Source organism: Ictalurus furcatus, chromosome 1, assembly GCF_023375685.1.
Source record: "Ictalurus furcatus strain D&B chromosome 1, Billie_1.0, whole genome shotgun sequence".
Taxonomy (NCBI): Eukaryota; Metazoa; Chordata; class Actinopteri; order Siluriformes; family Ictaluridae; genus Ictalurus; species Ictalurus furcatus.
In genome coordinates, this window is record NC_071255.1 from 15,697,275 (window position 1) to 15,724,254 (window position 26,980).

The 26,980-nt window shown below is 38.8% G+C and overlaps 1 protein-coding gene across 5 annotated transcripts in view; it reads left to right on the top strand.

Moving 5' to 3' along the window:
- Nucleotides 1-775: 775 nt before the first annotated feature.
- ptp4a3b (protein tyrosine phosphatase 4A3b) overlaps nt 776-26,980 on the top strand; it is a 30,556-nt gene continuing 4,351 nt past the window's right edge. The window contains exons 1-3 of one of the 5 annotated variants that reach the window (XM_053628888.1): nt 776-859; nt 20,701-21,250; nt 21,992-22,084. In XM_053628888.1, coding sequence (XP_053484863.1) covers nt 21,146-21,250; nt 21,992-22,084 — 198 coding nt within the window. In that variant the 5' untranslated portion in view covers nt 776-859; nt 20,701-21,145. Of the gene's footprint in view, nt 860-2,250; nt 3,762-9,361; nt 9,557-19,326; nt 19,885-19,935; nt 20,339-20,700; nt 21,251-21,991; nt 22,085-26,980 lie in introns of those variants that run through there. The other 4 variants (XM_053628913.1, XM_053628897.1, XM_053628879.1 and 1 more) reach the window with 4 other exon arrangements.

Below are 26,980 nucleotides of genomic sequence, written 5' to 3' on the forward strand. Positions count from 1 at the left end.
GAAATTGTAATGGTCTCTGTGGGTGTCTGGTAATTTGTTGGCTTCTATTGGTGGCATGTTATGTTTAGTGGATACCATTAAGGACAAATGGTAATGGTTTTAAAGGTTAGCTGATGGTTTGTAATGGTATTTGTAGTAGAAACCATTAGAATCACTGTTTTGGTTTCTGTTGTTTTTTTCCCCCCTTCAGGGATATATTGAGGCTGGAAGAAGGTTAGTGTTTTATTTTGAGATCTCATTTTTCCGTGCATTAAAGAATCACCCACAATTCAGAAAGCCAAAAACTCTCTTTATAAATGAATATTGTGTAATGTAATATAAGATCTGTGTCAATATCATACAAGTCCTTTTAGACTTCGAGTCAAAATAGCACGACTGTTACCCTGATATGTTTTATAACAATACAACTTTTCCACCCTAGATGGCGCAGCACAGCAACTTCTCTCTCTCTCTCCTCTTGTTTTTTCCCTTCATCCTTTTAAAATGAAATTAATACAATGTAGTATAAAAGACATGAAAAGTGAGAGGAAAGTGAGACACCATCCTTATCAGTGCACTGTGAGTCCCAGCTTCATGTTAGACACCTAGTGCAACACATTCTCTCCAAAAACCCATTCAGTTTCAGTTCAGAATTTCACACAGTAAAAAGACGAACTTTTTTTTTGCATTCAAATGTCTAATGTCACCATTCAAACCCTATACTCTTGTGTTATACTCCTGTGTAGTACACACGTTGGCCACGCCCACTCCTGCCTCCTAGCTGAAGCTCAGCGTGACGGTGCGTCGCCATGGATACAGTAGGAGGGAGAAAATGACAACGCTTGTGAATCACATGGAGCAAGTCCGGTAACGCTGAGATGTGAGTATGAGAACAAAAGTGTCTTAACTAACTTACTACACTGCAGAATGTTTATATCACAGACTGGCTCACAGAGTTAGTAATTGTGCACGGTTAATAGCGCGCTTTTTATGCAAATACGGCGGCGGCTGGTGCTGTTGCAGTGTGGCGATGGGAGTTTAGTAGAGTTACACGTTAGCTGACTCTCAGTGCTAATCGGGCTGATGAAATCCTAAAGCTAAATGCATGTAGAGTATATTAAACACTGCACGAGTGCAAACGTGTGGGAGGTGAACGCGGGGCAGAACCGTGTTTCTACTTTTAATACAGTGTAGATCTGAGGTCGGTTGTTGCAAAAAAAACAAAAACAAAAACAGGAGGAGCAGCTAGCGCCAAGTCACCACCACCACCGCCGCCGCCACCGCGGGTAAAGATAGCAGGCGGTTAAAGAGTCCGGATTGTGTGTGCTTTAAATCCGTGTTGCAGACACACACACATACACACACACATACATACACATATACACATACATACACACATACTTCGTCTTTTATACTGAAATCAGGAAATATTACACTTAGGGTGTTGAATATATAACTTCAAAATGTGTCCAGATGTTCACAGGACAGATTTTTTTTTCCAGTGGCTGGTAATACTGCACTTTTAATTTGAAAGGCAAAAAAGTAAAAAAAAAAAAATTATATGCACAAAATATTCTGGTAAATGCAAACTATTAGATTTAGGCAATAATTAATCTGTATTTGCACACACTCGGGTAATGGCACTTCTGGGGCAGGGGGTTCGAATCTCGCCTCCGCCCTGTGTGCGCAGAGGTTGCATGTTCTCCCCATGCCTCTGGGGTTTCCTCTGGGTACTCAGGTTTCCTCCCCCAGGCCAAAGACATGTGTTGTAGGCTGATTGGCATTTCTCATCACAGTGACGTCAGAAAATTTCCGCCTTTCCGCCGCAAAGCAGTCTATACGTACTTCTGTTTTCTTTACACTCGCCGGATACTTCAGGAAAATGCAGGAACGTGCTAACTAACAACACAAAAAGTAAAGTTTAGAACAATAACGTTTACGTATTTATGGGTTCTTATATTTTTATAACGTTAATGATCATTTCTAGTTTACCGTTCTTTAACGTGTAACTGCCTTTGGTGGGAAAGTAGGCTAGCTAGCAACAACAAGAAAAATATACATCTCTCTTGGCCTGTGCTGCCACAAGTTTACTAACAAGTGTTTATATTTTATATTAATGTATAATCGCACAACATTAACCATGAATACGTTACTGACTCTTATCTAACAATACACAATCTATAGCTAACATCAGTAATATGGAAACACAATATTACAATAGTTTGTGGTCTGTATTACAGTATATTAATCAAGAATAAGGACTTAAAGACTTTGCAGAAGAGAAAGCTAACATATACTGTTACCCTAAATCCTCCGCTAATGCTAGCTGGGCTGGACAATACAAAAATGCTTACCTTCATAATTAAACAGGCACTGCTCAATGAAGAATTTGTATCCTTTATCAAGTTTGGAACATGTCGTTAGTGAATGTGTCTGTTAGTCGCTGCACATCATCTAGACCACCTATTACTGGCAGATGTAGAAGGGACTGGGTAAACTCCATAGCGGAAGTTACAGTTCACTGCTTTGAGTGTGAAAAGGGTCTGTTTTCCATGGTGTGTGTGTGATTGTGCCCTGCAATGGGTTGGCACACTATCCAGGGTGTCCCCCGCCTTGTGCCCTGAGTTCCCTGGGATAGGCTCCAGGCTCCCTATTATCCTCACTTTTCTTTAACTGACACACTCAAGTAATGAAATATGAGTTGCAGAATAAAGAAACAGGGAAAAAAGGAAACTCAACTGTGAGGGTGGCAAAAAGTTTCAGTTTACACTAGAGTTCAAGATGATCAAATTATAAAAGAAATTAGTCAACTGTAGTACTTAAGAGTCAGTAAGGTAAGGTTAGCTTGGTCAGGAAAATGAGCTAGCTAATGGCATACACAGTGAAAGGAAAATATTTTGCATGTCATGTCAACAAGATGACTTTTTGAAATGAAGAGGTTTTATAAGCTCTTCATGTTTCAAAGCTGAGCAGAAATATACTGCTTCGTTACTTAATGACTTAAAACCCAACGCTAAATCGCTCAGATGCTTTTATACTGTCCTGAGAGAAATAAGCTGGGCACACCTGAGAATAAGGCGTTGGGCGAGAAAGATGGAGGAACACTAAAACAAACTTTACTAGTAAAATTTACTCATTTACTTATTATTAGCAGCCAGTGAATGCTACTTTTCTGGGCTCTTTCTACAAGCGATAAGTTAGTGTTGAATGTGAGCTAACTTTAGAACCCTTCAAAGCCTTGTCTAGTTCTGAGCTGCGCTTATTTGCACTATATGCCTATGTTGATTGGTCCTATCACAGTAGAGTATGCAAACGCATCTCATCTCACAGAAAACATTTGATTTCCTACGGTTTGTAAAAATTGGGAAAATTCTTATCACAGTTTAAATGAAGAAACTGCACTAGGTACAGATTTAGTATTTTCTTAGCACTACACTACAACGCGGGGTTCACAGTAAATTTAACAATTCAGATTTGGTTTTAAATACTTTGAAAGAAGAAGTCATTAATTCGCTGACTCTTAGCTAATTTCTGTTCACTGTCAACTGCAGTAAAGGTTGTTATCTCAGGACAAAATTCACCACTGTAAATATTTGTGTAATGTTTAGCGCACCAAATCAAAGTGTTAACTTTCTAGTAACCTGAAAGGGATTAGGCGTTTTAGGGTGGCAACTTTTTAACTATTGTGTTGAACTGGCTTCTAATTAAAACTTGTTTATCCACTTCATGTTGGTTCTTAATTCACTTTCCTGAACACCATCGTTGTGAGCCGAGCACAGCAGGTTAGCAGTTGATTTTTTGGTCCGTGTCTCTTATTGTGTATCTCCTTTGTCTTGTCAGTGCGGGTCAAGTTAATTAGAGCATCATCTCTCACTGATAGTCCTGATGTGGTAGTTTTAGACAGTTATGGCACAACATTATATGGCGTATATTTACACTGAACTTAATTTAAATTGTGTTAACTCGCATTTCCTGTATTGTTTTTATCTGCCTTTGGGAATAGATGTCACTGGCTGTTTTGATATAGACGTATACTGTAGTGTAAGGTTGATTTATGCTTCAGTTTAAATACATAATCAAAATTATTTTAATGTATTTAGTACTGGTTTAGGCCACATTATTCTCTTTTGTAGTCTAAATCATGTTTAGCAGCCCAAAGAAGATACTTGCAAACTAACAAACTTGAGTATGAAATGATTTTAGTGCAATAATTCTCGAGTAAAAGAATAAAAGCTAAATGACTTTAAATGTCTGTTACTTTGTCATGAATAAATTCCACTTTTGATATGTGACCAAATTAGCACTGTCTTCTTTAACTGAAATCAGTGAACAGTAATGTAGGTATTTTAATAGGTATTTTGTTGTATTTTAATGGGAAGATATCAGTTACATTATCTCATTCCAGCTGTAGTTTGTTAGTCCTGCACTAATCTACAGATTAAACATAACAGGTTAAGTTTGATTGTATGTTTCTGTGCCGGGAACAATTCATTTTATTATACAAGTATATTTTCAACAAGCATTGGCTTTGTAGGAAGGCCTTAAAATACTTTTATGTGCTTTGTTACATAGACTGTCCCAATTCGCTAAAGCATTTGCCCTTTTTAAGGTCATATAATGCCATGATATGTAAGTAATAGGATCATGCCACCATACACACCAATAAAAAAATAAAAAAAACCCGCCATGCAGGTCCAGCCAGTGTCATGACACAAGCGTTAATCTGTTGACGATGATACTGCATTTAGCTCATGAGCGTTCGTCCTGTGGTACATCTGTCACCTTTGTTGTTATATTCACCCTGGATTCTGTTTTAACGGCAGTGCCCCAGCTGATTAGCTCTTAACTGCGAGCCAGGAAGGTGTGTGGCTTAACACGACTTCTACTCAGGCTGAGCAGGAAAGGACAGGTTTCCTCCTACCTGGCAGTAATGCTCTGTTCTCCCTGAGCATCGGAATGTTGGAAAGCGTTACTCTTGGCACATGACGGTAATGCATAACCCATGACGTTAGCTGCCACCATGGGATAAGGGGTGGCTTCCTCCATTGATAGGCAGAAAACTCCGCCTTTATTAGGAAAATATGAGCAGGGCAGCTGGAACCTTTGGACATAAACAGAGGTAGAATATGGATTGGAGGAGGTGTAGCATTGCAATGCTGGCACAAAATATTATTGTGGACCTTTTTCCATTACAGGCTGTTGCTGTAGGCTACATGGAAAGTGAGCTGTTATGAGATAGTTAACCTAATTAAAAACATTGAAACAAAAAGCAACTGCTGTTTGAAATCTCCCAAAGCAAGTGGGAACTGTTTGAACCATTTGTGTAAAACTTGTTAAAAAGCTTGTGCTCAGTTGCATTGTATATTACATATTGCAAAATACTTTGTAACCACCAGTTCTTTTAGAGTAAGAGAAATTGTTCTTCAGAGGTCCTGATTAACTTAATGATCTATTCAGGATTATACCCTCACTGAGCACTGTACACCTACTCATTCATGCAATTATTTAATCATCCAATCATATGGCAGCAGTGCAATGCATACAATCATGCAGATATGGTCCAGTAGCTTCGGGTAATGTTCATCAGAATGGGGGGGGGGGATGGCCAGACTGGTTCGAGCTGACAGAAAGGTTACAGTAATTCAGATAACCACTCTGTACAATTGTGGTGAGCAGAAAAGCATCTCAGAATGCACAACACGTCAAACCTTGAGACGGACGGCCTACAACAGCAGATGACCATGTTGGCTTAGGCTTCCGTCAGCCGAGACAAGAAAGCTGAGGCTGCAGTGCAAATCTGAAGGAATTGTGTGATACAATCATGTCAACATGGACCAGAATCTCAAAGCAATGTTTCTAACATTGTACACAAAGGTAGGCCCAACCCAGTATTAATATAGGGTTCCTAGTAAAGTGCTCAGTGAGTGTATATTTGAATATTGATTATTGTAAACACTTCTGGCTCATGACAACAAAGCAGAGTCATTCTGGAGTGGAAACATGTGTAACACATAACAGCATGAGGTTCATACCAGAAGCAAGAGTAAGAGCCTATAATTGTAACTGTCAGTCACATGGTGGCTCATTTTAATTCACCTTGCCAGGCAGGTCCTGTTTGTTTCTTACGTACAAAACATAGAAAAGTTGTTGAAAGAAGAATGAGGATCTCTCAGGTGGGAACATAGAGCAGTGACTATGTGAGCATGCAGAGCAGTGATTGCACAAGTGGCATTGTTTACAAACTCACCTGCATACAGCTGCAATCAAAATTATTCAACCCCCATTGCGAATCAGGTTTATTGTCAAAATGTACAGACTTTCAGCTGTTTGCAATGAACAAATCAAACAAAAGCAATCGAAATAGTTCAACACAATGAATGCCTCAAGGAGTTTCCCCAAATTCAACTGAAAATGCAACTTATAATGACTTCAAAATTATTCAGCCCCTTCATGGCAAACATCTTTAGTACTTACTAGAGCACGCTTGTTATGACCTGCTGCAAGCAAGATGTATAGCCAGACACCAACTTCTTGCAGTGTTCTTGAGGAACCTTAGCCCATTCCTCCTGAGCAATGGCCTCCAACTCAGTAATATTCTTGGATTTGTGTGCTGCAACCACCTTCTTCAAATCCCACCAGAGATTTTCTATGGGGTTCAAGTCAGCTGACTGTGATGGCCCTGTAGAATGTTTCAGGACTTCTTCTGCAACCATACCTTGGTGGAATTTGAGGTATGCTTGGGATCATTGTCCTGTTGGAAGATGCAATGATGCCCAAGCTTCAGCTTTGTGATTTGTGAACACCATATCTGTGATTTGTTTATTTGCCACAAAGTAAAAAACCCGGGTGAGCATCCTCTAAGTGTGGTGATTCCATCATTTTTGCCAGGGGTTGTAGTACAAATAAACTTCATGAAATGAATCCTGTTGAGTTTTTAAAAATTTGTGTAAATTCTTCTTATTTTGCTACATTTAACCTGTTTCCTGCCATGAAAATTGCCACGGCCAGCGCCGTTGAAAAAGGGAGTTGCGACACGCTTTGATCTCACCGCAACACACTCGCATGGTTCATGTAGCTCTCAAAAGTTACAAATAAATCCACGCTGTTAACGTGTTTGAATGGGTTTAAGCGGGACAGGCAGCAGCAGCGACTATATTTGCAGCAATATTAACACACAATGTGCTTTGATTACTATGTTGACTACATTTATAGTATACATTTATATCTTTTCTGGGGAGTGATGGAGAGACAGTATTAATCAGCTATTCCGTGTTTAATTTTGGAGGGAAAGGGGATTGCTCTCGTAACGTAGAATACATTTACATTATTTTGCATTAATATTTTTCTTGTGCTTCAATGTTCATAATTACTCACATCCTAATGTTAACTTATGTTAAGACATTCACCTAATAATGCACAATACATGCGCAACTGCTCAATTTAACCCAAGAAAGAAGTTTGGTCATTAGTGCAAAATAAACAAGGCAACCAACTGCATTCAACAAAACATTTTATTATATAATACATCCAGGGAGAGGTTAGATAAGTTTTTCAAGTCTTCATAGAAACTCATTCAACCTCCTACAGAGAGAAAAAGATGGCAGAAAGCAGGCCACCTTTATGCAATTCCTGGAAAGTGATTACACACACAGACACACACACACCACTTTTGTTTAAGAAAAATAAAAGAAAGTATTAAGGAGCCCTGGGAATTTTAATGCCTTTCATAAACAGCAGAATACCTGCTTATAATAACAGACCAGTCTGCTGTGTGTAGAGGGGTGTGTGGTTGCCTATATTAAATAAATAAAAGAAAGAAATAATAATAATAATAATAATAATAATAATAATAATAAGTAAAATTCCCATCTGTTCAACAGCTGGAACTTGAGACTTACTGCATCAGTGACTATAAGGATATCTCTTGGTTTAGACTTCTCTACCACCTCCTAAAAGAGAGAGATCTGTCTAATCACAGTTGGGCTGCAATTCCTACTGCCAGTTTATTAGGTACAGCAAGCTGAAACTGATGCAGTCTACCTTTGTTTGAAGATAAACTTTGTGTGTTAAAGAACACAATAAAATAACTGCAGTTAATATATTCAGTGTTTAGAACTATTGGTTTCCCCATGACGCGCGTCACTTCCACATTCTCCGATGCCTATAGAAGTCTATGGGAGTGTCGCAACTCTCCTTTTCAATGGCGCTGGCCATGGTAGCTGGCATGGCATTAAAATACAAAGAAAGAAAGAAGGTAAATAAGTATGTACATAAGTAAGTTTGCCAAGGTTGGAGTAGAAGATTTTGAGTGGCCTGTACAGAGCACTGACCTCAACCCCATTGAACACCTTTAGGATTAACTGGAACACTGACTGCACCCCAAGCCTCCTCACCCAGCATCAGTGCCTGACTTCATTAATGCGCTTATGACTGAATGGACAAAACCCGACAGCCACGTTCCTAAATCTAATGGAGACGAGTGGAGGCTATTATAACAGCAACAAGGGGTGGGACTAAATCTGGAATGGGATGTTTAATTAGCATCTGAGTGTGATGGTCAAATGTCCACATACTTTTGGATATATAGTTTTTACTAATGAACTTCACTGTTTCTTTATATTTCCCCAAAATATAAAGAAATATGTCATTTTAACCACATTATATTACGTTATATTACATTACATGTCCCATGTTGGGATAAAAAACAATTTTACAAGCTGAGATTTAACCATTTAAACGTGTTTTTCATGTATTCCGTGTATATATACAGACTAGTAGTCTCTCATTGTTATAGCATTTGCTGAAAATGTAAAGGACAACGCGGGGTTAAATTTGGCCGTTTAAAGGCACTTGGCTGAAAGGGCCGGGAAAACTGGCTCCACACAGATTAATGGCAGAGGCGTGCAAAAACCTGCTTCCTTGATAAAGTGAAATCTGTTTAGAGGTATGTTTTTATTTTCCTGTTTTTGTTTGAGATTGAGTGGATTATTGTCTCGAATGCACACTCATGGGATCCCGTTTAAAAGGAAAAGCAGGCTTTTTTACTGGGCTTTTTTTTTATTGGGTCGACAACATTAAAGTCATTCTAAATTACGTTGTTCTTAAATTGTGCATACTTGATTATTTTATTACAGTAAACCAATATTGCCTGAATTATATCTTAATGAGACTGTCTGTGGTATGATATGCTGACAGTGCTTTTGAGGTCTTTATATTTACATAGCCTATTTAGATGGTAATGTGTGCAACCTAGACTACAAAAACAGTGTAAAGTGTGTAAAATTGCCTATGACAGCAGATAAACTACAGTATAAATACGCCCATGCTGCTGCACGTGTGCATACACACCCACCCACTCTCTCTCTCACACACACACACACACACACACACACACACACACACACACACAAGAGGCAGGAAGCATATTGTTTTTAACTGGTGTATGATGAGGTAGTTGATCCATTAGTTGCCTCGGTTTAACTGCATCTGCTGCACCGTGTGCTTGTCTGCTTTCCAAATCGTCTGATATTTTACATGAATAAACATAGAAGAGTCTCTTTCATGGATTGTATGCAGGGTAAGGCTACAATTTAGTATTTGAACTTGGGCACGATAATATGGCTTGGGGACTGAATTGTTTATATAAAGGCATGTATATTCCCTTTGTGTCTTTTCTTTCTTTCTCTTAGCATTATCTTATTAATGTATTGCCTCAGTTAAAATTTGGTCTTCCACAATTAGCCTTATTTAACGAAGACTAGCCTATGTACATTATGTTAAAAATGGGTATCCTAATGAGTCACAAAAACTTGTTGACTAATAATAATAATCTGTGAATGTTGTGATGAATCACTGATGGACTTGTGAGTATACTTGGAGTACACTGTCTCTTTACCATTTTTATTTGCAATGTTTTTTTCACACAAATATGCATCCTTTTTCCCCATATCCTATACATGAGAATTGGATCATAGTACATACAACACATGGCAGAAGGTATAGAGCAAGAAGAACGATGTAGGAAAAAATAATAACAAAATAAAAGCTTAGTAACATTTAGAACATTTTATTTTTTAAATAGTTTTCAATCCTTTGGTTAGGAAACTTGTCTTGTGGTAATTTAGGTGACTGAGGTCATATTTCAACAGCAGTAAAAGCTGGCTTTGCATTTATTTGCATGAGAGTCCCCGTCTGTCAAAGTATTCTTAAGTGTAAACACACCGCATCACGTTCAAGGAAGAATGTCACTGTATTCATTGAAAACAATTAAGGATGAGGACGACGAGTCCACATCAATGGCTTTTTTTTGTTCTTTTTGATGGACAGCAAAGTTATAGATATGGAAAATAATTCCGGGTGGTTCCGGCTTGCGAGAGAGAATGAGAGAAAGTGGAGTGATCGCGGTGTCAACACGCTCCTCAGCGATCTCTCTGGCCAGCACACAGACACACAATGAAAGGAAATGCTTCCTGTGGGGATTCTGCCAAGTTCCGCCACCAGCGGGCCGGTCTTATTGTGGGAATTGCTTTCTCCAAGCATCATTTGCATTTATCATAGAGCAGAACTCCAAGCTCTGTCCTAAAGATAAACACAGGGATTCACAGGGGCATTGAGAAACCCCAGAGCCCCAGTTCACATTAGATCTCTCACAACTAAAGGGAGCCGCTGAAACATCTTATTAGGTGTGTGGTTTTTTTCTTTGTTATTTTTCATCTTGGGTCATACCGGGACAGGATAAGGTCGTCCTTGTGGGATTATCATAAGGAAGAATTGACTTCAGAGTAATATGCAGAAAATGACTGCCGTTTTTGCAAGCCTGCCTTTATGTCCAAGCAGTTTATGAATCAGTTTGAAGTCAAAACAAATAGCTTTAATTGTACACCAAATGCAGGGTCCAAAAAGGACTCACTGGGGGGACTCCTGAAAACGGCTGTTTATTTTTACACAGCTAGTGTGTACAGATGCACGTAGACCACTCTCATGAATGACTCTGGGATGCTTCTAATTCTTGGTTTGGTCATTCTTGGTTATAGTCACGTATATAAGCTCAGCAAAAAAAAGAAACGTCCTCTCACGTTCAACTGCTTTTATTTCCAAAAATTTCTTAACATGTGTAAATATTTGTATTAACATAAAAAGATTCAACAACTGAGACATAAACTGAACAAGTTTCACAGACAGTTGACGAACAGAAATGGAATAATGAGTCCCTGAACAAGGGGGGGGGGGGTCAATATCAAAAGTAACAGTCAGTATCTGGTGTCCTCCAGCTGCTTTAAGTATTACAGTGTATATCATCCTCATGGACTGCACCAGATTTGTCAGTTCTTGCTGTGAGATGTTACTATACTCTTCCACCAAGGCATTTACAGGTTCTCGATTGCATCTGGGGGGGGGCAGGGGGGACACATGGTTACATGTAATTTTCCACTGCAAGGATGATCACCTTCCTGTCTCCCTGTAGCACTGTCTTCGGTGTCTTACATTACAGACATTGCAGTTTATTGCTTTGGACACATCTGCAATCCTCATGCCTCCCTGCAGCAGGCCTATGGCATGTGCACGCCGGTGAGCAGGAACCCTAGGCATCTTTCTTATGGTGTTTTTCAGAGTCAGTAGAAAGGTGTCTTTAGTGTCCAAAGGTATTGTAACTGTGACCTAAATTGCCTACTGCCTGTAAACTGTTAGTGTTTTAGGGACTGTTCCACAGGTGCATGTGCAATAATTGTTTATGGTTCATTTAACAAGCATGAAAAACATTGTTTAAACCTTTGTTTAAAAGATCAATAATGATCTTGTAAAGCTTATTTGGATTTTACAAAGTTATCATTTAAAATACATGATATTAAAATAGTCTCCTGAAAAAGGGATGTTTCTTTTTTTGCTGAGTTTAGTAGTCCTCATATACATGTGACTGGGAACATGAAGATATCGATAATGTTGGTCATTATCAAAATAAAAGTAATTTATTTCAATGGATAGGAACTTGTTTTGGCAGTCCCTGCAGGATTTCATGATTTTGTGATCACAGAAATGAACGCAAAATCAAGCAAACTCTACAATATTCAGAGGGCCAAGACATATCATGTGACTCCATCACAACATGCATTCAGACAAAGCCCTCTTCGATTCACCTGTGTCAACATGAGTACAGTTAAAAGGTCTCCTTTTGTCACCGTGGAAAAACTCTGCAAGTTGCATAGCAAATTTTGAAATAAGCCGCAGCAAAATCAAACTTTTTTTGACCACAACAATCACCAAAAAAATCCTCTGCGAAATCCTGTACTGTTCAGTCAGGGCTGTGTCAAGGTTGTGTGGATTAGGATGTTTTGACAGAATAATTGATTGTTCAAACTGTTCTTACTGTGTAAGGAAACCTATCCACTACATCTGTAGTAGTTCATACCTTCCTATGGTTCTGTGGTATCTGACGTATTTCTGGGTTTACTTTGAGCTGTTCTGGCAACATACAAACACATATAAACCAGCTTGCAATTTTCTGCATATTTGGGCCAAGACGTGTCCTGTGACATCATCACAATGCACATTCAGTCAAAGCCCTCTTCGATTCACATGCCTGAACATGAGTACAGCTAAAAGGTCTCATTTACCAACAAACATCACTGTGAAAGACGGTGCAAAACAATTCTGTGCAATTGCAATTTCACCAATTCAAGTAGTTTTCGGGCAAAAAAAGCACACAAAACCCTGCAAGTTGCATTGCAACCTTATTTTAAAACTCAGTGAAATCCTGTATGGACTGATAAACATGCTCTTAAAAGAGTTCATTTCTTTAAAAAAAAAAAAAAAAAAGAGAGAATAAGAATTATACAGACATGGAGCTAGACTTACAAACACCTTTGACTGACAAATTAATGGGTGGGACAGTGGCACAACGGGTAGCAATGCCGCCTTACAGCTCCAGGGATGTTTTGTTCTTTTCTCATTACCAGGAAGCATGTCAAAATTAAATAACTGTGATAATCAGACGTGTACTGCAGATGTAATAGATGGAGATTAAGTTTGAAACTTCTAGCATATTCCTGTTATACACTGTTAATAATTATATTGATTGACAATATGGGCTTTTTCCACAGTGTCTGTGAGATGTGGCTCTTCGCTTTTCGTCAACTGACTTAGAATACAGCTTGTGATGTTGATTATTGATTTCAGCATTCTTTTCATTTCAAACCAAACTGGTAAAGGATGTTGCCCAAGCTTATGCTGTGTTTGTGGTGCCTTGTAAGCGGTAATTTGCAAGTTAACACGTTCGATAAACATGTGGGGAAAAGAACCGACACCTCCATGAGTGTGATTTTTTTTGTTGTCAGAGTGTGCAAAGCTCATAAAAAGCTACTTAAACAGCACTTTTACAGTTACAGGCCTGAGTGGCTACCGGTACTGTTCTACTTTAGTGAATTTTAAACATTACTGCAACATTTTAGACTGAAATTGCAGCACAGCAATAGAAACTGACAATAGAAAGTAGCATTAGCAGCAAGTTGACCAACTAACATCAGTGATAACTCTAATGTTGAGTTGAACCTTTTCTAAACAGCTATTAGCATGGTCAATGTTATAGATTTAACCAAGTACAGTGTCTGTATATTAACAGATCTAAAGCCAATACTGCTATAAACTAATTTAATAGAAAAGTGTACAGTGTGCACGGCCATGTTGATTTGACGTCGCTCTGTATACGTGTAAGGGACTGGTACTTGAAAAGACCACCCCAAGTTGACTAGTTGAGTTGTAGGCACGGAATTACAAAGTGCAACTTTGCCTTGAATGCAGTATTAGTGACAACAGGAGACATTCAACTCAGTTTATGGCTCCCTGAAGTACAAGCGAAATATTGGTTATACATCAGTTGAGCTACAAGGCATGCACCTCAACCCTTCACAATTCAAACTTAGCTGTAAGTTCAGGGTTTTCGTTTAGCCAATCAAATATCTCTTCTGACTTGCATATCGAAGTGCCTTTACTTCCTCAGTGGCTCAAAATGAAGCATGCAATTCAGGCTCTGCTTCTTGCCTCCTTCTGCCTCATATGGCTTTATAAGACAAAAAGCAGACCTTTGTTATTGTCCTTCTGTTCTACCTAGTGAAAATGCACGGTTCTCAGAGCTAGAAATTATCAGCCTCCCGTCTGCCTGGACTATAACATCAGCATGGACTATAGAACAAGCTCAGGATGATATGACTTCTTGTTTATAATAATTATATCCAGCATCTTTCTCACAAGGGGGCAGGGGTCTCAAAACTTTCTGTGGATTTTAACTGATGGTATCATCAGTATGGATATAATATTAAGTACTTGGGACACATCTATGGCACTATAATGTATTCATGTGGGTTATTATAGTCCAACGTGTTTTAAAAAATAAAGCTTTTATAAGAGTGTCATTGTGACTCGTTGTCTGAATATAACCCACAAAACCTGAGACAAATAAAGTGAAATGTATATATGCATTGAATTGATAGAGTTTACAGTGAGCCATGCAAAAATTAAATACACTGAAAAGAGCAGGGACACCAATGGAGACATAGACAGCTGTCATTATAATCTGCCGATATGAGCAACAGTAGCAAGGTAGAAGACTAATTCTTTAGATTTGTCTAAATCTTTATACGTGATGAAATTTGGACATTTCCAACTACATATAGTCCTGCAAACAGACTTTCCTTGGCTGAAATATGATTCTCTTTTGCATGTATGGCAAATAAAGTTACACCATTTTAAAAATCTGTTTGCCTCCAAAAAGTGAAAGAGAAAATTGCATTTATAGATTCCATTGTGAATGTGACCCAGGAGCCTCACGGACATTTTGGCGGCTGGTATCTGATTATACACTGAATTGAATATGTGCATTTAGCTGTGACACTTAACTATCCAACAACTTGATAAAAGTCTGACATTTACTGTGTGAGGAAATCACCCTCGCAAAGGTTTAGACATCTTTATGCCGGTTGACTGAAAACTGACTCCTTCCCAACATTACGTTTACTATGTTTACATTTATTAAGATTGCGGCGCGCACAGTCGCAGCAGCTCACGGCTCTCCTTTTCAGTGCTCTTTTTTGTTGTTTTTGTACTATTTCTTTATTATTTGTTTACAGGACCATAACCTAGGCAAGGTTAGAAAGCAAAGAAAAACATTTCCGCATTGTTGTTTCTGTGAAATATATGTATGGTTTCTTAAAGTTTCTGTGTCCAGATGTTGCTGCATTCTACTTAGCTCAGAGGGGGAAACTAGTTAGACTTAGCAATATGCTAGCTAGTGCACTATGATGAGTGATTGTTTAATTTCCTCCACAAAATGGCAAACAGTATAGTCAATATTTTAGATTTAACAGCCAAATGTGTCTCTATGTTGACTGATGTAAAGCAAATACTTGTATATACAGCATAATTCATTTAAAGGTAAGAAGGTAAAAGGTAAGAAACTGTGCTTTGTTTACTGTTCATGCTGTGAGCAACCATGTTGATTTGACGTCACTTGCTGAGACCATCCTGAGTTCCCGAGTAGGAATTCCAAGCTAAAGGGCTGTTTTCTCCTAGTTGGAGGTTGGAAATGACAAGTTACAACATTTAATGGAATGCAGCACAAGTTACAGTTTATATTTTGGCCAAAACCAAAATTTTTATCTTCTTTGGCTAGTTTCCAGAAATCAGAAGCAGTGACATCTGACAGGGTGCCACACTAATTTTGCATATGAGAACACAAAATTGAACAGTAAAATTGACCTTAAAATATGTTCGTACATCTAAATTCTTACAAAGTAATTTTGATACTGATCACCTGTTACTCTGAGATTGCTTGTCGGGTCAGCAGGGCTTTATGTCGACTGATAGCCACTGTATGAGGAGATGTTTGACCTTTTTGGTTGTGCTCCTAATGTTATGCATCTCAAAAAGACAGCTATGTTTTATAATCTGCTTAACATGATGATTGGCATTTAGCTGTGTCAAATTGTAACAGGATTACAGGATGATCTCACTGTTTCCATGTGAACTACATTAGTCATACTTCCATTCTTTGTGCTCCATCAGGTACAGCAGGATAAAAGGGGTAAAGATAAAGCTATTGGGTAGTTATGGTCTCTTTTAGCTATTTAAAGACAAGCAAGGAGTTAGAAAGACAGTTAACTATTTAGTTATGAAAAGAATTAAATTAGTCTGTTGGTATTCTACATGTGCTTGCCAACACTCCACAGAGAAGCAGTGGGAAGTCATTCAGCACCAGCTTTGGTGTTTGTGGCAAAACTCATTTAAATCTCCACTGAATTAACCCTAAAAATCAGACAAACACCTACCTAAGTCTAATTTCCAATGAGATGAGAGATTTGACATCTTCATGATCTCACTGCTTGAGCTCTGGAATTATTATTTTATTAAACCATGTGCTTGTGTATATTTTTAAAGGTTACCCTTGTCATTCATGTTTACAAGTGGGTTTTGAAAAAACGTACAGTAGCAACATGAGATATTTGATTACACAAGCCTACAGAAGCTATCATAGGAGCATTACAGCAAGTAAGTCTGTTACCTCTTTGATGTCTGGTCTGTGTATTTATATATATATATATATATATATATATAAAATATTGAAAAGGTCTTGCTGATTGCAGTTATTTCTGTTTTGTGCAGAAATAACAGGTTGTTTGCGGGGTTTGGATAAAGAACATATTTATAGACGTGGTAAAAACTCATATATTTAAATGTACACCTTTGCAAGTTATTTGAAATGTCTCCAAGCATAGAGGGACCTTTCAAAACTGAGGACGTACATTTCAGGGAAGGTCTCTCTGTGGGAACGTTGTGGGAATACATTTTCAAATGCCAAACCGTACTGAGTTACACTGACATAAACTGCATCTACATTTTCGAACAGGCAATTATTTAGTCCTGTCATGAAAATGGCGGTCATCCAGGACAGCTTCTATATCTTAAAGGATACTCCTATTTCAAAACAAGTCGTTCTCGATGTCCCTGCCCAGGGTTATCTAAAACATAGAGGCTTTCTTCATTTCAGCCCTGGATAAATTTATTAGGTGGCAGCTGGTGGGGTTAAATTTAGAACACAGGTGGCCATGAAAGCCATGGTGGCCTGTAGATCAGCTCCACAATCAAGTGGCCTGGAGAACAGTGAAAGAACAATGCAGGCCCAGGCCTCAGCTCTCATCCTGTCAAACACAGGTTCACACCTGCAGGCTTGTTTAACAGTTCAGCAGCCTGCTCTCTTTCTTTGAGTGTCTTCAAGTACGTGTTAGTGTTTTTTGTTTTTCTTCTTTTTCCAGTGGATGCTATTGGAAGCTGTGTTGTACTCTAATGCTGCATGGAATGAAGCAAGTGGTTTTTTTTTTTGTTTTTTTGGAAGAGCTGGCATGCAATTCATTTAGGTGCTATTTATTAAGTGTGATCTGATGGCATTTGCTGGCCATGATATTAAAAGGGCATGAGTGAACACTTGAATAGATGTCATGTGATCCAAGTTGTGGAGAGAGGAAACTCTTGTCATGCTGGTTTATGGCGTTGCGTTTTTTTCTAAGCATGTCTCTTCGAGTGTACGTGGTTTGGTCTGGCTTTGGAAGCTTATTGAGCTTCTTATCTGCCTCACGTTCCTGATTAAGACCTTCTCTGTGCGCTTGTCCTCCTGTCCCACTTAACTCTGAAAGCCTCTTCACACCATGCCTCACATAGCGTCTGTGGGTTTGTTTTTAGTGCTTGTTTACCTATGCAGAGTTTATTTTTGTTATATATAATTGTTATAATCATTTAAAATGTAAGGTGTCTTCCAGTTGTATTTGGGTGCATGTTTAACAGTACAAGTACACTTGGATTATATTCTGCCTTAATTGTATGTCTCTAGATAATAGCACCTGGCAATCATATAAATGTACAGTCATGTCACGAATATGTGTGTCATTCAGAGTTGTATCACACAAATGATCACAGACGGTTGATCTAAATCTAGAAAAGTATCACTTGTGCCAAAGCTGAATTTCTCTCCATTTTGTGTGCCACGTATGATTTTTTTGCTCTCTCTTTGAGCACTTTTGTGAACCCCCTTCCCCTTCATGATGCCACTGGCATGCAAGCTTCCACTTAAATTTGTTGCTTGAACCCCATCCATAGCTTGTGGGAAACGCATTGCAGGTAACCTTGTGTATAAACTTGTTTACAGCAAGGGGAGCTTAGCAGCAGGATCGGTTTAACGATGTGTAATGATGCACTAAGAAGGTTTTCATGATTCACAGGTGTGTCCTCTCTACCAACTGCTTTTTCCTTTTCTCCCCTGCGTTTGTGAATGGGAGTTCCAGATTGTGATCAAGAGATGGATAGACATATTTTAGATACTTTCATGGGAATGGGAGTTTGCATTTTAATTACTAGTCATTTAGAACATTAAATAAGTGCAACACTGAGGAAAGACGGGACAGTGCTGTCACAAGGAATCACCCAATCACTCTACTTACTAGCAAGTTGTCCCACATCCAACATCCTTGTGAAACTCAAAACAGTTGGAATCAGGACCAGGGTTAGGGTTACAAAAGTTTGTTTTGCTTTCAGTAGAGGTTTTGCTGTTGAAATAAGGGAAATGGAACTTACTACTATATTACTTTTAACATATTGCTGTTCTTTATTAGAAACTGCACTTGTATTTACTGCACAATATACATTTATGATCAAAATGTTGATTATTTTATGCAAGATAACACTATATTAGTTAAAGGAAAAGCCCAGTTTCTGCATGTCTGAAATCCAACATGCTTAATGTTTGATGGACGGTCTCTGTATTCCTTTTCATTTCTAAATATAAAGAGCCTTGGTTCTCAGAGTGGGCCCGATGGTTCCCCAGAGTACTGTGAAGTATAGCCAGGGGGTCTGCGATTTTGTTTTTTTTTCTTCTAGTTTTATTACACTGGTAGAAATGGGTTCAATGACTGAAAAGTTTCAAAGAAATGAAACATGTCCAAATTATGTGCAGATTCTTTTTGGTTGGTTTGAAATCTGTATTGAAGGGTTTTTGGGTTTTTTTTAACAATTGAAGAGGTCCCTGACTTAGTTAGTTACATTTCTACATAACTAACCCCTAAAACACAAACCCCACATTATCATTTATTTATTTATTTATTTATTTATTTATTTATTTAAAATTACTCTTGCTCTTACACCTCTAATCAGTGCACTTTGCTTTTCTAGAACTCAATTGTAAATCTTGTATGGTAGCACTACTTGTATTGTTCTCTGCTTGATTTATTGCTTTGCCTGTATTTCCTCATTTGTAAGTCGCTTTGGATAAAAGCGTCTGCTAAATGAATACATGTAAATGTAAAAAGTTTGAGATCCCCAGATATAGTATGAGAGAAAGGGGGAGAGAACGAGTGTGTTTAGTGAACAGAATAGTGCTGTTTGGCTGTAAAAACGGTGTGATTTAACATCTGTCGCTTTGTTAGCGTTTATCAGTTCTCCGTTTGCACCTTCTGTCGACGGCCGGAGATGGAGAGAGAGGTCGAAAGAGAGTGCGAGAAAGGGGGAGTGAGAGAAAGGTGGAGAGAGAGGTCGAAAGGGAGTGAGAGAAAGGGGGGCGGTGGAGACCTGCCACTCGGACTAAGAGCATTAGAGTGCATTTGGTTGTGACATTAGCAGCGCGCGCTGTCAGTGACATACGCGCGAGCAGGGCAGCTCGGACCGGTTCAGGGCAGTAACGCGCGCGCCCGCTCACTCTGCACTCTGCAGCTGGCAAGAAGGCAAACGCGAGGGGAAACTCGAGCCGATTTTCCTCCCTGACATTTCGGTTTACTACTTTGCCTTGACGTGGTAATTCCTTGTAAAGACACTCGTGTTGGCGCCAGTCGTTTGGAGCGTTTTCTCCGTTTTGTTTCAAGAAGCTAAATCCAGGTGAGCAGGATTTCCCCCCACATTTCATTCTGCACTTCGAAACATCTAGAACCTGTTAGTTTTATGTCTGATTTTGTTGAGAGTATACTATAAAAAAAAATTAGAATTTTGTCCACAAGTCAGGTCAAGCAGGTTTTATTCTTGTAATATAGCCTAACTATTCCTCTATATACTGTATCTGGTATACATTGGAAGGAAATGTTTCTTCAGGACCTGGGTGCAACACTTGATGCTGCAGCACAGTGCACAGGACTACAGAAAGCACAATACACACACCAGCGTGAGAAAAGTGCAGAAATATACAATAAGTACACAGGACAACAAATAAACAGGACCGTGCACAACCGTTTTTGATGGAAGAAACCAGTGCAAACAGTTATCTGCAAACTGTTGACATTGTGTATCATGCAGTTTGTGTTGAAAAACACAGGATTGACTAAATTGCCTTGGAAAAGTTGGGTGATTTGTTGTGTTCTAAGCATGGCATGGTTATTGAATGGAGTAAACATTTAAACTCTATGCAAATGCGAGATTTTTTGTTGTGGTAGCCAGACAAAATGTTATGCGCTATTATACTGGGTCAGTGTGTATGCAATAATTGGCACAAGTGTGTGTGTGTGTGTGTGTGTGTGTGTGTGTGTGTGTGTGTGTGTGTGTATATATATATATATATATATATATATATATATATATATATATATATATATATATATATATATATATATATATACACACACACATACTTGTGAAGAGAATTATATATTGTATAAATCCATATCACTGACATGGAGCCCTCTCTTTTTCTTTCTCCTGCAGATCTTTTCCTCATCCCCTTGAATGTTGATGGAGTTCTTGCAGGGCAGCGGTGACTACTGCCACGCCCAACATCGTAACGCCTGAACCTAGGTGATACTGACCTGTCTCTGCCTGCTGAACTGAAACACCTTCACTGCCTGCCTCGCTCTGGCCCTATTGACTCCTGATCTCACCAGACACCAGATGGGTTAAGGGGAGCTGTGGCTCAGGGCTACTGGACAGTGCTCCACCCTGCTCCGGCCCATGTCTGATCCTACTAGTGTTTCAGAGGAACAGGCAGCAGTTTTTATTCATACTGATAGATAGCAGGAGCCTCCTGAAGTGTTCCTCTGTGACAGAAGAGTGAGAGTAGCACTGTCAATCAGACAGATAGTGTAGGGCTGCTAGTGGGTGTGTTTTGCCCACAGGACGCTGGCTCAGCCCACAGTGTGCCTGGCTGTCAGACATGGCCAGGATGAATCGACCGGCCCCTGTTGAACTCTGCTACAAAAACATGCGCTTTCTGATCACGCACAATCCGACCAATGCCACTCTGAGCTCCTTCATAGAGGTGAGAGATGTTTAAATATAGGGCTGGGCGATATGGAAAAAATATCATATCACGATTCTAGAAGGCATTTCTACCATACACGTTGTATATCACGATAAATAGGTTTGTGAGCAATTTCAATACAATACAGTAGAAATATAGTATAAGAAGAATTGAATACAGTAAGATCTGTAAACATTCTAAGATCAAATCTGCTGCTTTCACTGAGTTCAGTTTGTAATTATTGTTTGTAATTATTGTTTTTTAACCAAAAAGATGTCCACAGTATCTCAGAGAAGTGTATTGTGATACAATTTATCAATATTATATTATCATATCGCCCATCCCTTAGTTTTAAATATTAAACAAACTTCAGAACAAGATACATGTTGTCACACACATACAAGTAACAACATACAATTAGCACAATAACAGTACCAGGATAAGATAATCCCTGCATGACATGCGCTAAAAAGTTTCACTATTATGTCACAGTGCTCTAAAAAATCTGTTACTATGAAGACCTTTCTAGAAGAGATTGTGTTATTGTTTGTGTAGTGAGGTTACACAAGGTTACACAGGTAGAGTGGGTAGAGTTAAAAAATAATAATACTACTAATAATGATCAATTATAATACAAAATATAAATAAGAAAATAAATCAGGCCATGACCTTAAACCTTATGCTAGCATGGATTTTAATCTGTGTTTTCATACTAGTTTTGTCCTGCTGGAGCAAGATAACTGTGTCATCATTTTGTAGGATCTGAAGAACTATGGTGCAACTACAGTGGTGCGAGTATGTGAAGTAACATATGACAAGACACCACTGGAGAAAGATGGCATCACAGTCATGGTGAGCGCTATTCTGTGCTTTAGAATCATGTGCTGTAAATAGCTGCCCTATGCAAACTAACACTGATCATTATGCATGCCCTATGTACCCACTCCATTAACCTCACAGATAAAATGGCTAACTATGCCATATGGTCAAAATTTTTGGACACCTGACCATCACACCCATATGTGGTGCTTCACCAAACTGTTGCAACAAATGTTGAAACACACAGTTGTATAGGATATCTTTATATGCTGTAGCATTACAATTTCCCTTCACTGGAACTACAAGAACCAAACATGTTCCAGCATGACAATGCCTGTGTGCACAAGCGAGGTCCATGAAGACATGGTTTGCCAAGGCTGGAGTGGAAGAGCTCAACTGGTCTGCACAGAGCCCTGACCACAACCCCAGTGAACACCTTTGGGATGAACTTGAAAGCGAACTGCACCCCAGGCCTCCTTCTGACATCAGTGCCTGACCTCAGTAATGTTGTCTTGGCTGAATGGGCAAATCCCCACAGCCACGCTCCAGGATCTAGTGGAAAGCCTTTCCAGAAGAGCTGAGGTTATTATAACAGCAAAAGGGGGATTAAGTTTGGAATTGGATGTTCAACAAGCAAATATGGATGTAATGGTCAGCTGTCCACAAACCTTTGGCCATATAGTGTACCTCTACTATTTCCAGACTATTACAAATGGCTAATGATTCTTTGGTCTACCGTAGCACCCTAGAGTAGCTTGAGCTGCTTATTTTTTTGCTTACTCTGACAAAGAACAACTTATTTCCTTTTAGTTTGTTTACATCAGAGCACTTTGCTCTATGTATATGGTCTTGGCAACAGTTTAAACAGTAACATAAGCCTTATTAAAAGCCTGTCAGACTGTAGATGCTCAAATCAGTTTCAGATTTTCCCTGTTGATGATGACCTTGATTACACACATACGAGCCAAATTTTTTTTGTGTGAAAACAAGAGTATTTAGTAAGGGTTTACTTTTAGTAAGGTTTTATTCTTATCTCATAAATATGTATGTCCATGCGAATACAGCAGCAGTATTGTTCACAACCTGGCCTTCCTGCCTTATGTATGTCTGGAGGACTAAATGCGACATGCACTAGAATGGCACATCATCAGCCAAAACATCCCTATCGATTAGGTTTCCATGTCAGCCTACTGGCCTAAATTTTTAGATATGTCTTGCCAATTATTCTGGGAAACATATTTGTCATTGTGCATAGAGATGTTAAACACATACCCTGTCCAAAGTATACCCCGCCTTGTGCCCGATGCTCCCTGGGATAGGCTCCAGGTTCCCCCGCGACCCTGAAAAGGAGTAAGCGGTTGAAGATGGATGGATGGATGGATGGATGGATGTTAAACACATGCATGAGCTTGGCTTGTTCTACCACTGTCATTCTGATTGTTGTCAATTGTTGTTGATCTCAAACAGCAAACTATGACCTTATGTTTTAGTATTTATTAATCTAGATGATCCTAAAGATGGTGCTCAAATCAAACGTTTTGGTAGGTTTGAAGGCTACATAAGGGGCAACTAACCATAATAGGGAAATCAGTTAGTATTAATTCTCAAAAACTGTCTATAATAATACGCACGTGTGAGATTCAAGACTCTAACTCTAGTGCCTTCGGTTTGTTGTGGACATTGTGTCCAGTATTTACATTTCCCCCACTATTTACCCAGACACTACACAATGCAGACAGACAGCATTTTCTGACATGCACAGTACACAAGACATACGCTGCAGCCATTTTGCGTATACATTGTACAAAGCAATTAAAAATCAGTCATAAGTAGAAGTAACCTCTCTGCAGCTCTCAGCTGGTCTGAAAGGGGATTCCCTCCATGCTTTTCCTGCTAACGTCAGAACTTTCTCACTCCCCCCTTTCCTTGATTTTTTTTTTTCTCCCTTACTCTATCTACTCTATCTCTCCGTCCCTCCCATTCCTGATGAGAAGCACACAGCTGCAGTTAACTTGATTCCGGATGGATTTTTCCAGTTTGGCCAAACTCCAGGCTTTACTGTTACTCTGTAAAAAGGAAATAAAAATGGTGCATGCAAAGCACACAACACAGCCAAGTTATAAAAAACTTCCTCCTCCTCAGTGCTGTCAGGAGAACACAAAATCAAGAAAAATTCTTCTTCAAGTTGTGTCTTTAGAAAAGCTGAACTGATCACGGCTTAGGCAGAAGACCCAGTGTTTATGTTGCTGAATGTTACCAATTTTCTAAACAGAAATAAATATGATAAAAGGTTATCGTTTTGTTTTTGCTCCTGTTAAGGTTAGCGCCATCTCTAGAGGTTCATCATCATGCAACTTATAGGTGATCACCTTAAGAAAAAACATTGCACTGGCTAGAGCACTTCATTACTTTAAAATGTCGTTCTACTGGATTTCTAGAATATTCAGTGTGTTCACTGTGAGGCACCATGTGAGCTGCCTTCTTCTTGCACTTTGTATTCTCTCACTTATTACTTTGGAACACTGGGAAGTTCTCCACAACTTTGATTGAAAATCCGTTTGAATGTGTCCTGGGTTTTTCACTGTTACAAGGATCATTTAGCTCCTAAGTGCATCAGTGTTTCGGTAGTTGTGTCTGAACTGAGGTTACCTGGGTCAAACGTGTTGGCATTCTAAATGTTTTGGTTTAACAAGAGGCATAGTGTTCTCTGAATAGCCCTATGATCTCTGTATTTGTGTCTGACGGGCTGCCAGCTGCTATTTGCAGACAGGTACTGAAGACTGGAAAACACTAGAGCAAGCCTTAGTAAATAGAGGAACCCTTATAAATACAGCAAAGTTAATCTCTCAGTGTAAAGATAAAAATAGTACTCGATCCTTAGTGTTGAGTAGAAGTGCATGTTTATTTTCAGCATGTTAGCTTTTCTCGCCTTTCCCACTCTTACAAGTTATATTATAATTTATGACTATGGCTGCAATAGGCAATAGTGTTAACATGTAACTATTGCCTGAGATCTTTCCGTCAGCTTTTCCTTGAGTCTGAAAAAAATTCTTTTTGAAGGGAGGTCTAACAGTGAGACTCGGAGTGTTTGAAAATGGAAACGCTTGCTGATGGGAAACAGGTGCCTAAGGCTTCTCCCTTTCTTGTAACAGGAGAGTCCAGTTGCTGGAGAAATAGCAGGTATGTGATTCAAGGAAAATGCCAAAGCATTTGCTACAATTAGCCTGCAGAGTTGGGACTGGAGCCCGACCTGCTTTCCCGGAGCATATAGCAAGCACAACATGGCCTCTTGGAATTAATAGCTTACTGTGACCAAACCAGACGTGGGGGGAGCTATTAACCACTTACAGGATTTAACTGTTATTTTTAACTCAAGAGCAGAGTGGGTAGTTACTGGTAACAGTTTACATTTTATTGCATTATGAGGTTTTTTCCCACAAGTCTACAACCCAAAAGAAGTTTCCAAAAAATTTGGGACGCTGTGTAAAATGGAAAACAGAATGCAATGATTTACAAATCATTTAAACCCTATACTTAATTGAAAATAATACAAATAGAACATATCAAATGTTGAAACTGAGTAATTTTATTGTTGTTGTTTGTGCTCATTTTGAATTTGATGCCAGCAACATGTTTTTAAAAACTGGGACACAGGGGCATGTTTACCACTGTGTTGCATCACCTCTTCTTTTAACACTCTATAAGTGTTTGAGAACTGAGGAGACCAATTGCTATAGTTTTGAAAGCAAAATGTTTTCCTATTCTTGCTTTATATAGGATTTCAGCTGCTCAACTGAAATCCAGAACTTTCAGCAGAACTGATAACAAGCCAGATGGTCGCTCTCCTGTTTAGCCCAGAGGATGTGAAATCCATGATTTCCAAAAAGAATTTCAAATTTTGATTCGTCAGACCACAGGACAGTTTTTCAATTCGGCTTGGGCCCAGAGAAGGTGGCAGCATTTCTGGATCTTGTTTATATACGTTTTTTTCTTTGCATAGTAGAGTTTTATCTTGCATATGTGCATGCAGCAACAGACTATGTTCACTGACGATGGTTTTTGGAAGTGTTCCTGAGCCTATGCAGTGATTTCCACTACAGAATCGTTTCTGTTTTTAAAGCAGTGCTGTCTGAGCATAGATTCTCTGAATCTTTAGTTGAATTTACTTAAGTCAAATGTGTACATCGGTTCCCTGTGATTGAATTGAGTTACATTAACATAATTTGTTTTTGTACATACATGATTTTCAATGGCCTGAATAAAATCAAACTCCACACTCTCACCTGAGCTGAGGATTGGACGAAGGTTGCCAGCATTCTGCAACTGCCACAGTACCGCTGCACTGTTCTACCAGACATGCAAGATTTCATGATGCAATTGGTTTATGTTAATACGATGTGAATTAATCACGCTCACTTTACATAATTCAGTCTAATTAATTAGAAAGTTGTTTAAATAAAGTTTAGCATAAGCAATGAAATCACATTTTGATGAGAAACGTAATATTTTTATGTAAACCATGCGTAATATTTTTTCTAAAATCTAACTATATATTCAATTTTTTTCAGTGTAGATGATTAAATCCACCAAATCTTTGCAATTTTACACTGAGAAACATTATTTGTAAATTGCCTAACTATATGCAGTCTTTCACAGAGTGGTGAACCTCTCCTCATCTTTAGTTCTGAAAGACTCCACCTCTCTGGGATTCTCTTTTTTTAATTTTTTTTAATACCAAATCATGTTACTGACCTGTTGCCAATTAACCTAATTAGTTGTGAGATGTTCCACCAGGTGTTTTTCTTTTTCTTCATCACATTATGCATTGCACAACTTTTCCAGTTTTTTGTTGCTCCTGAACTAACTTTTTTGAAACATGTTCATCAAATTCATAATGAGCATATATTTCTCAAAATACATATATTTCTG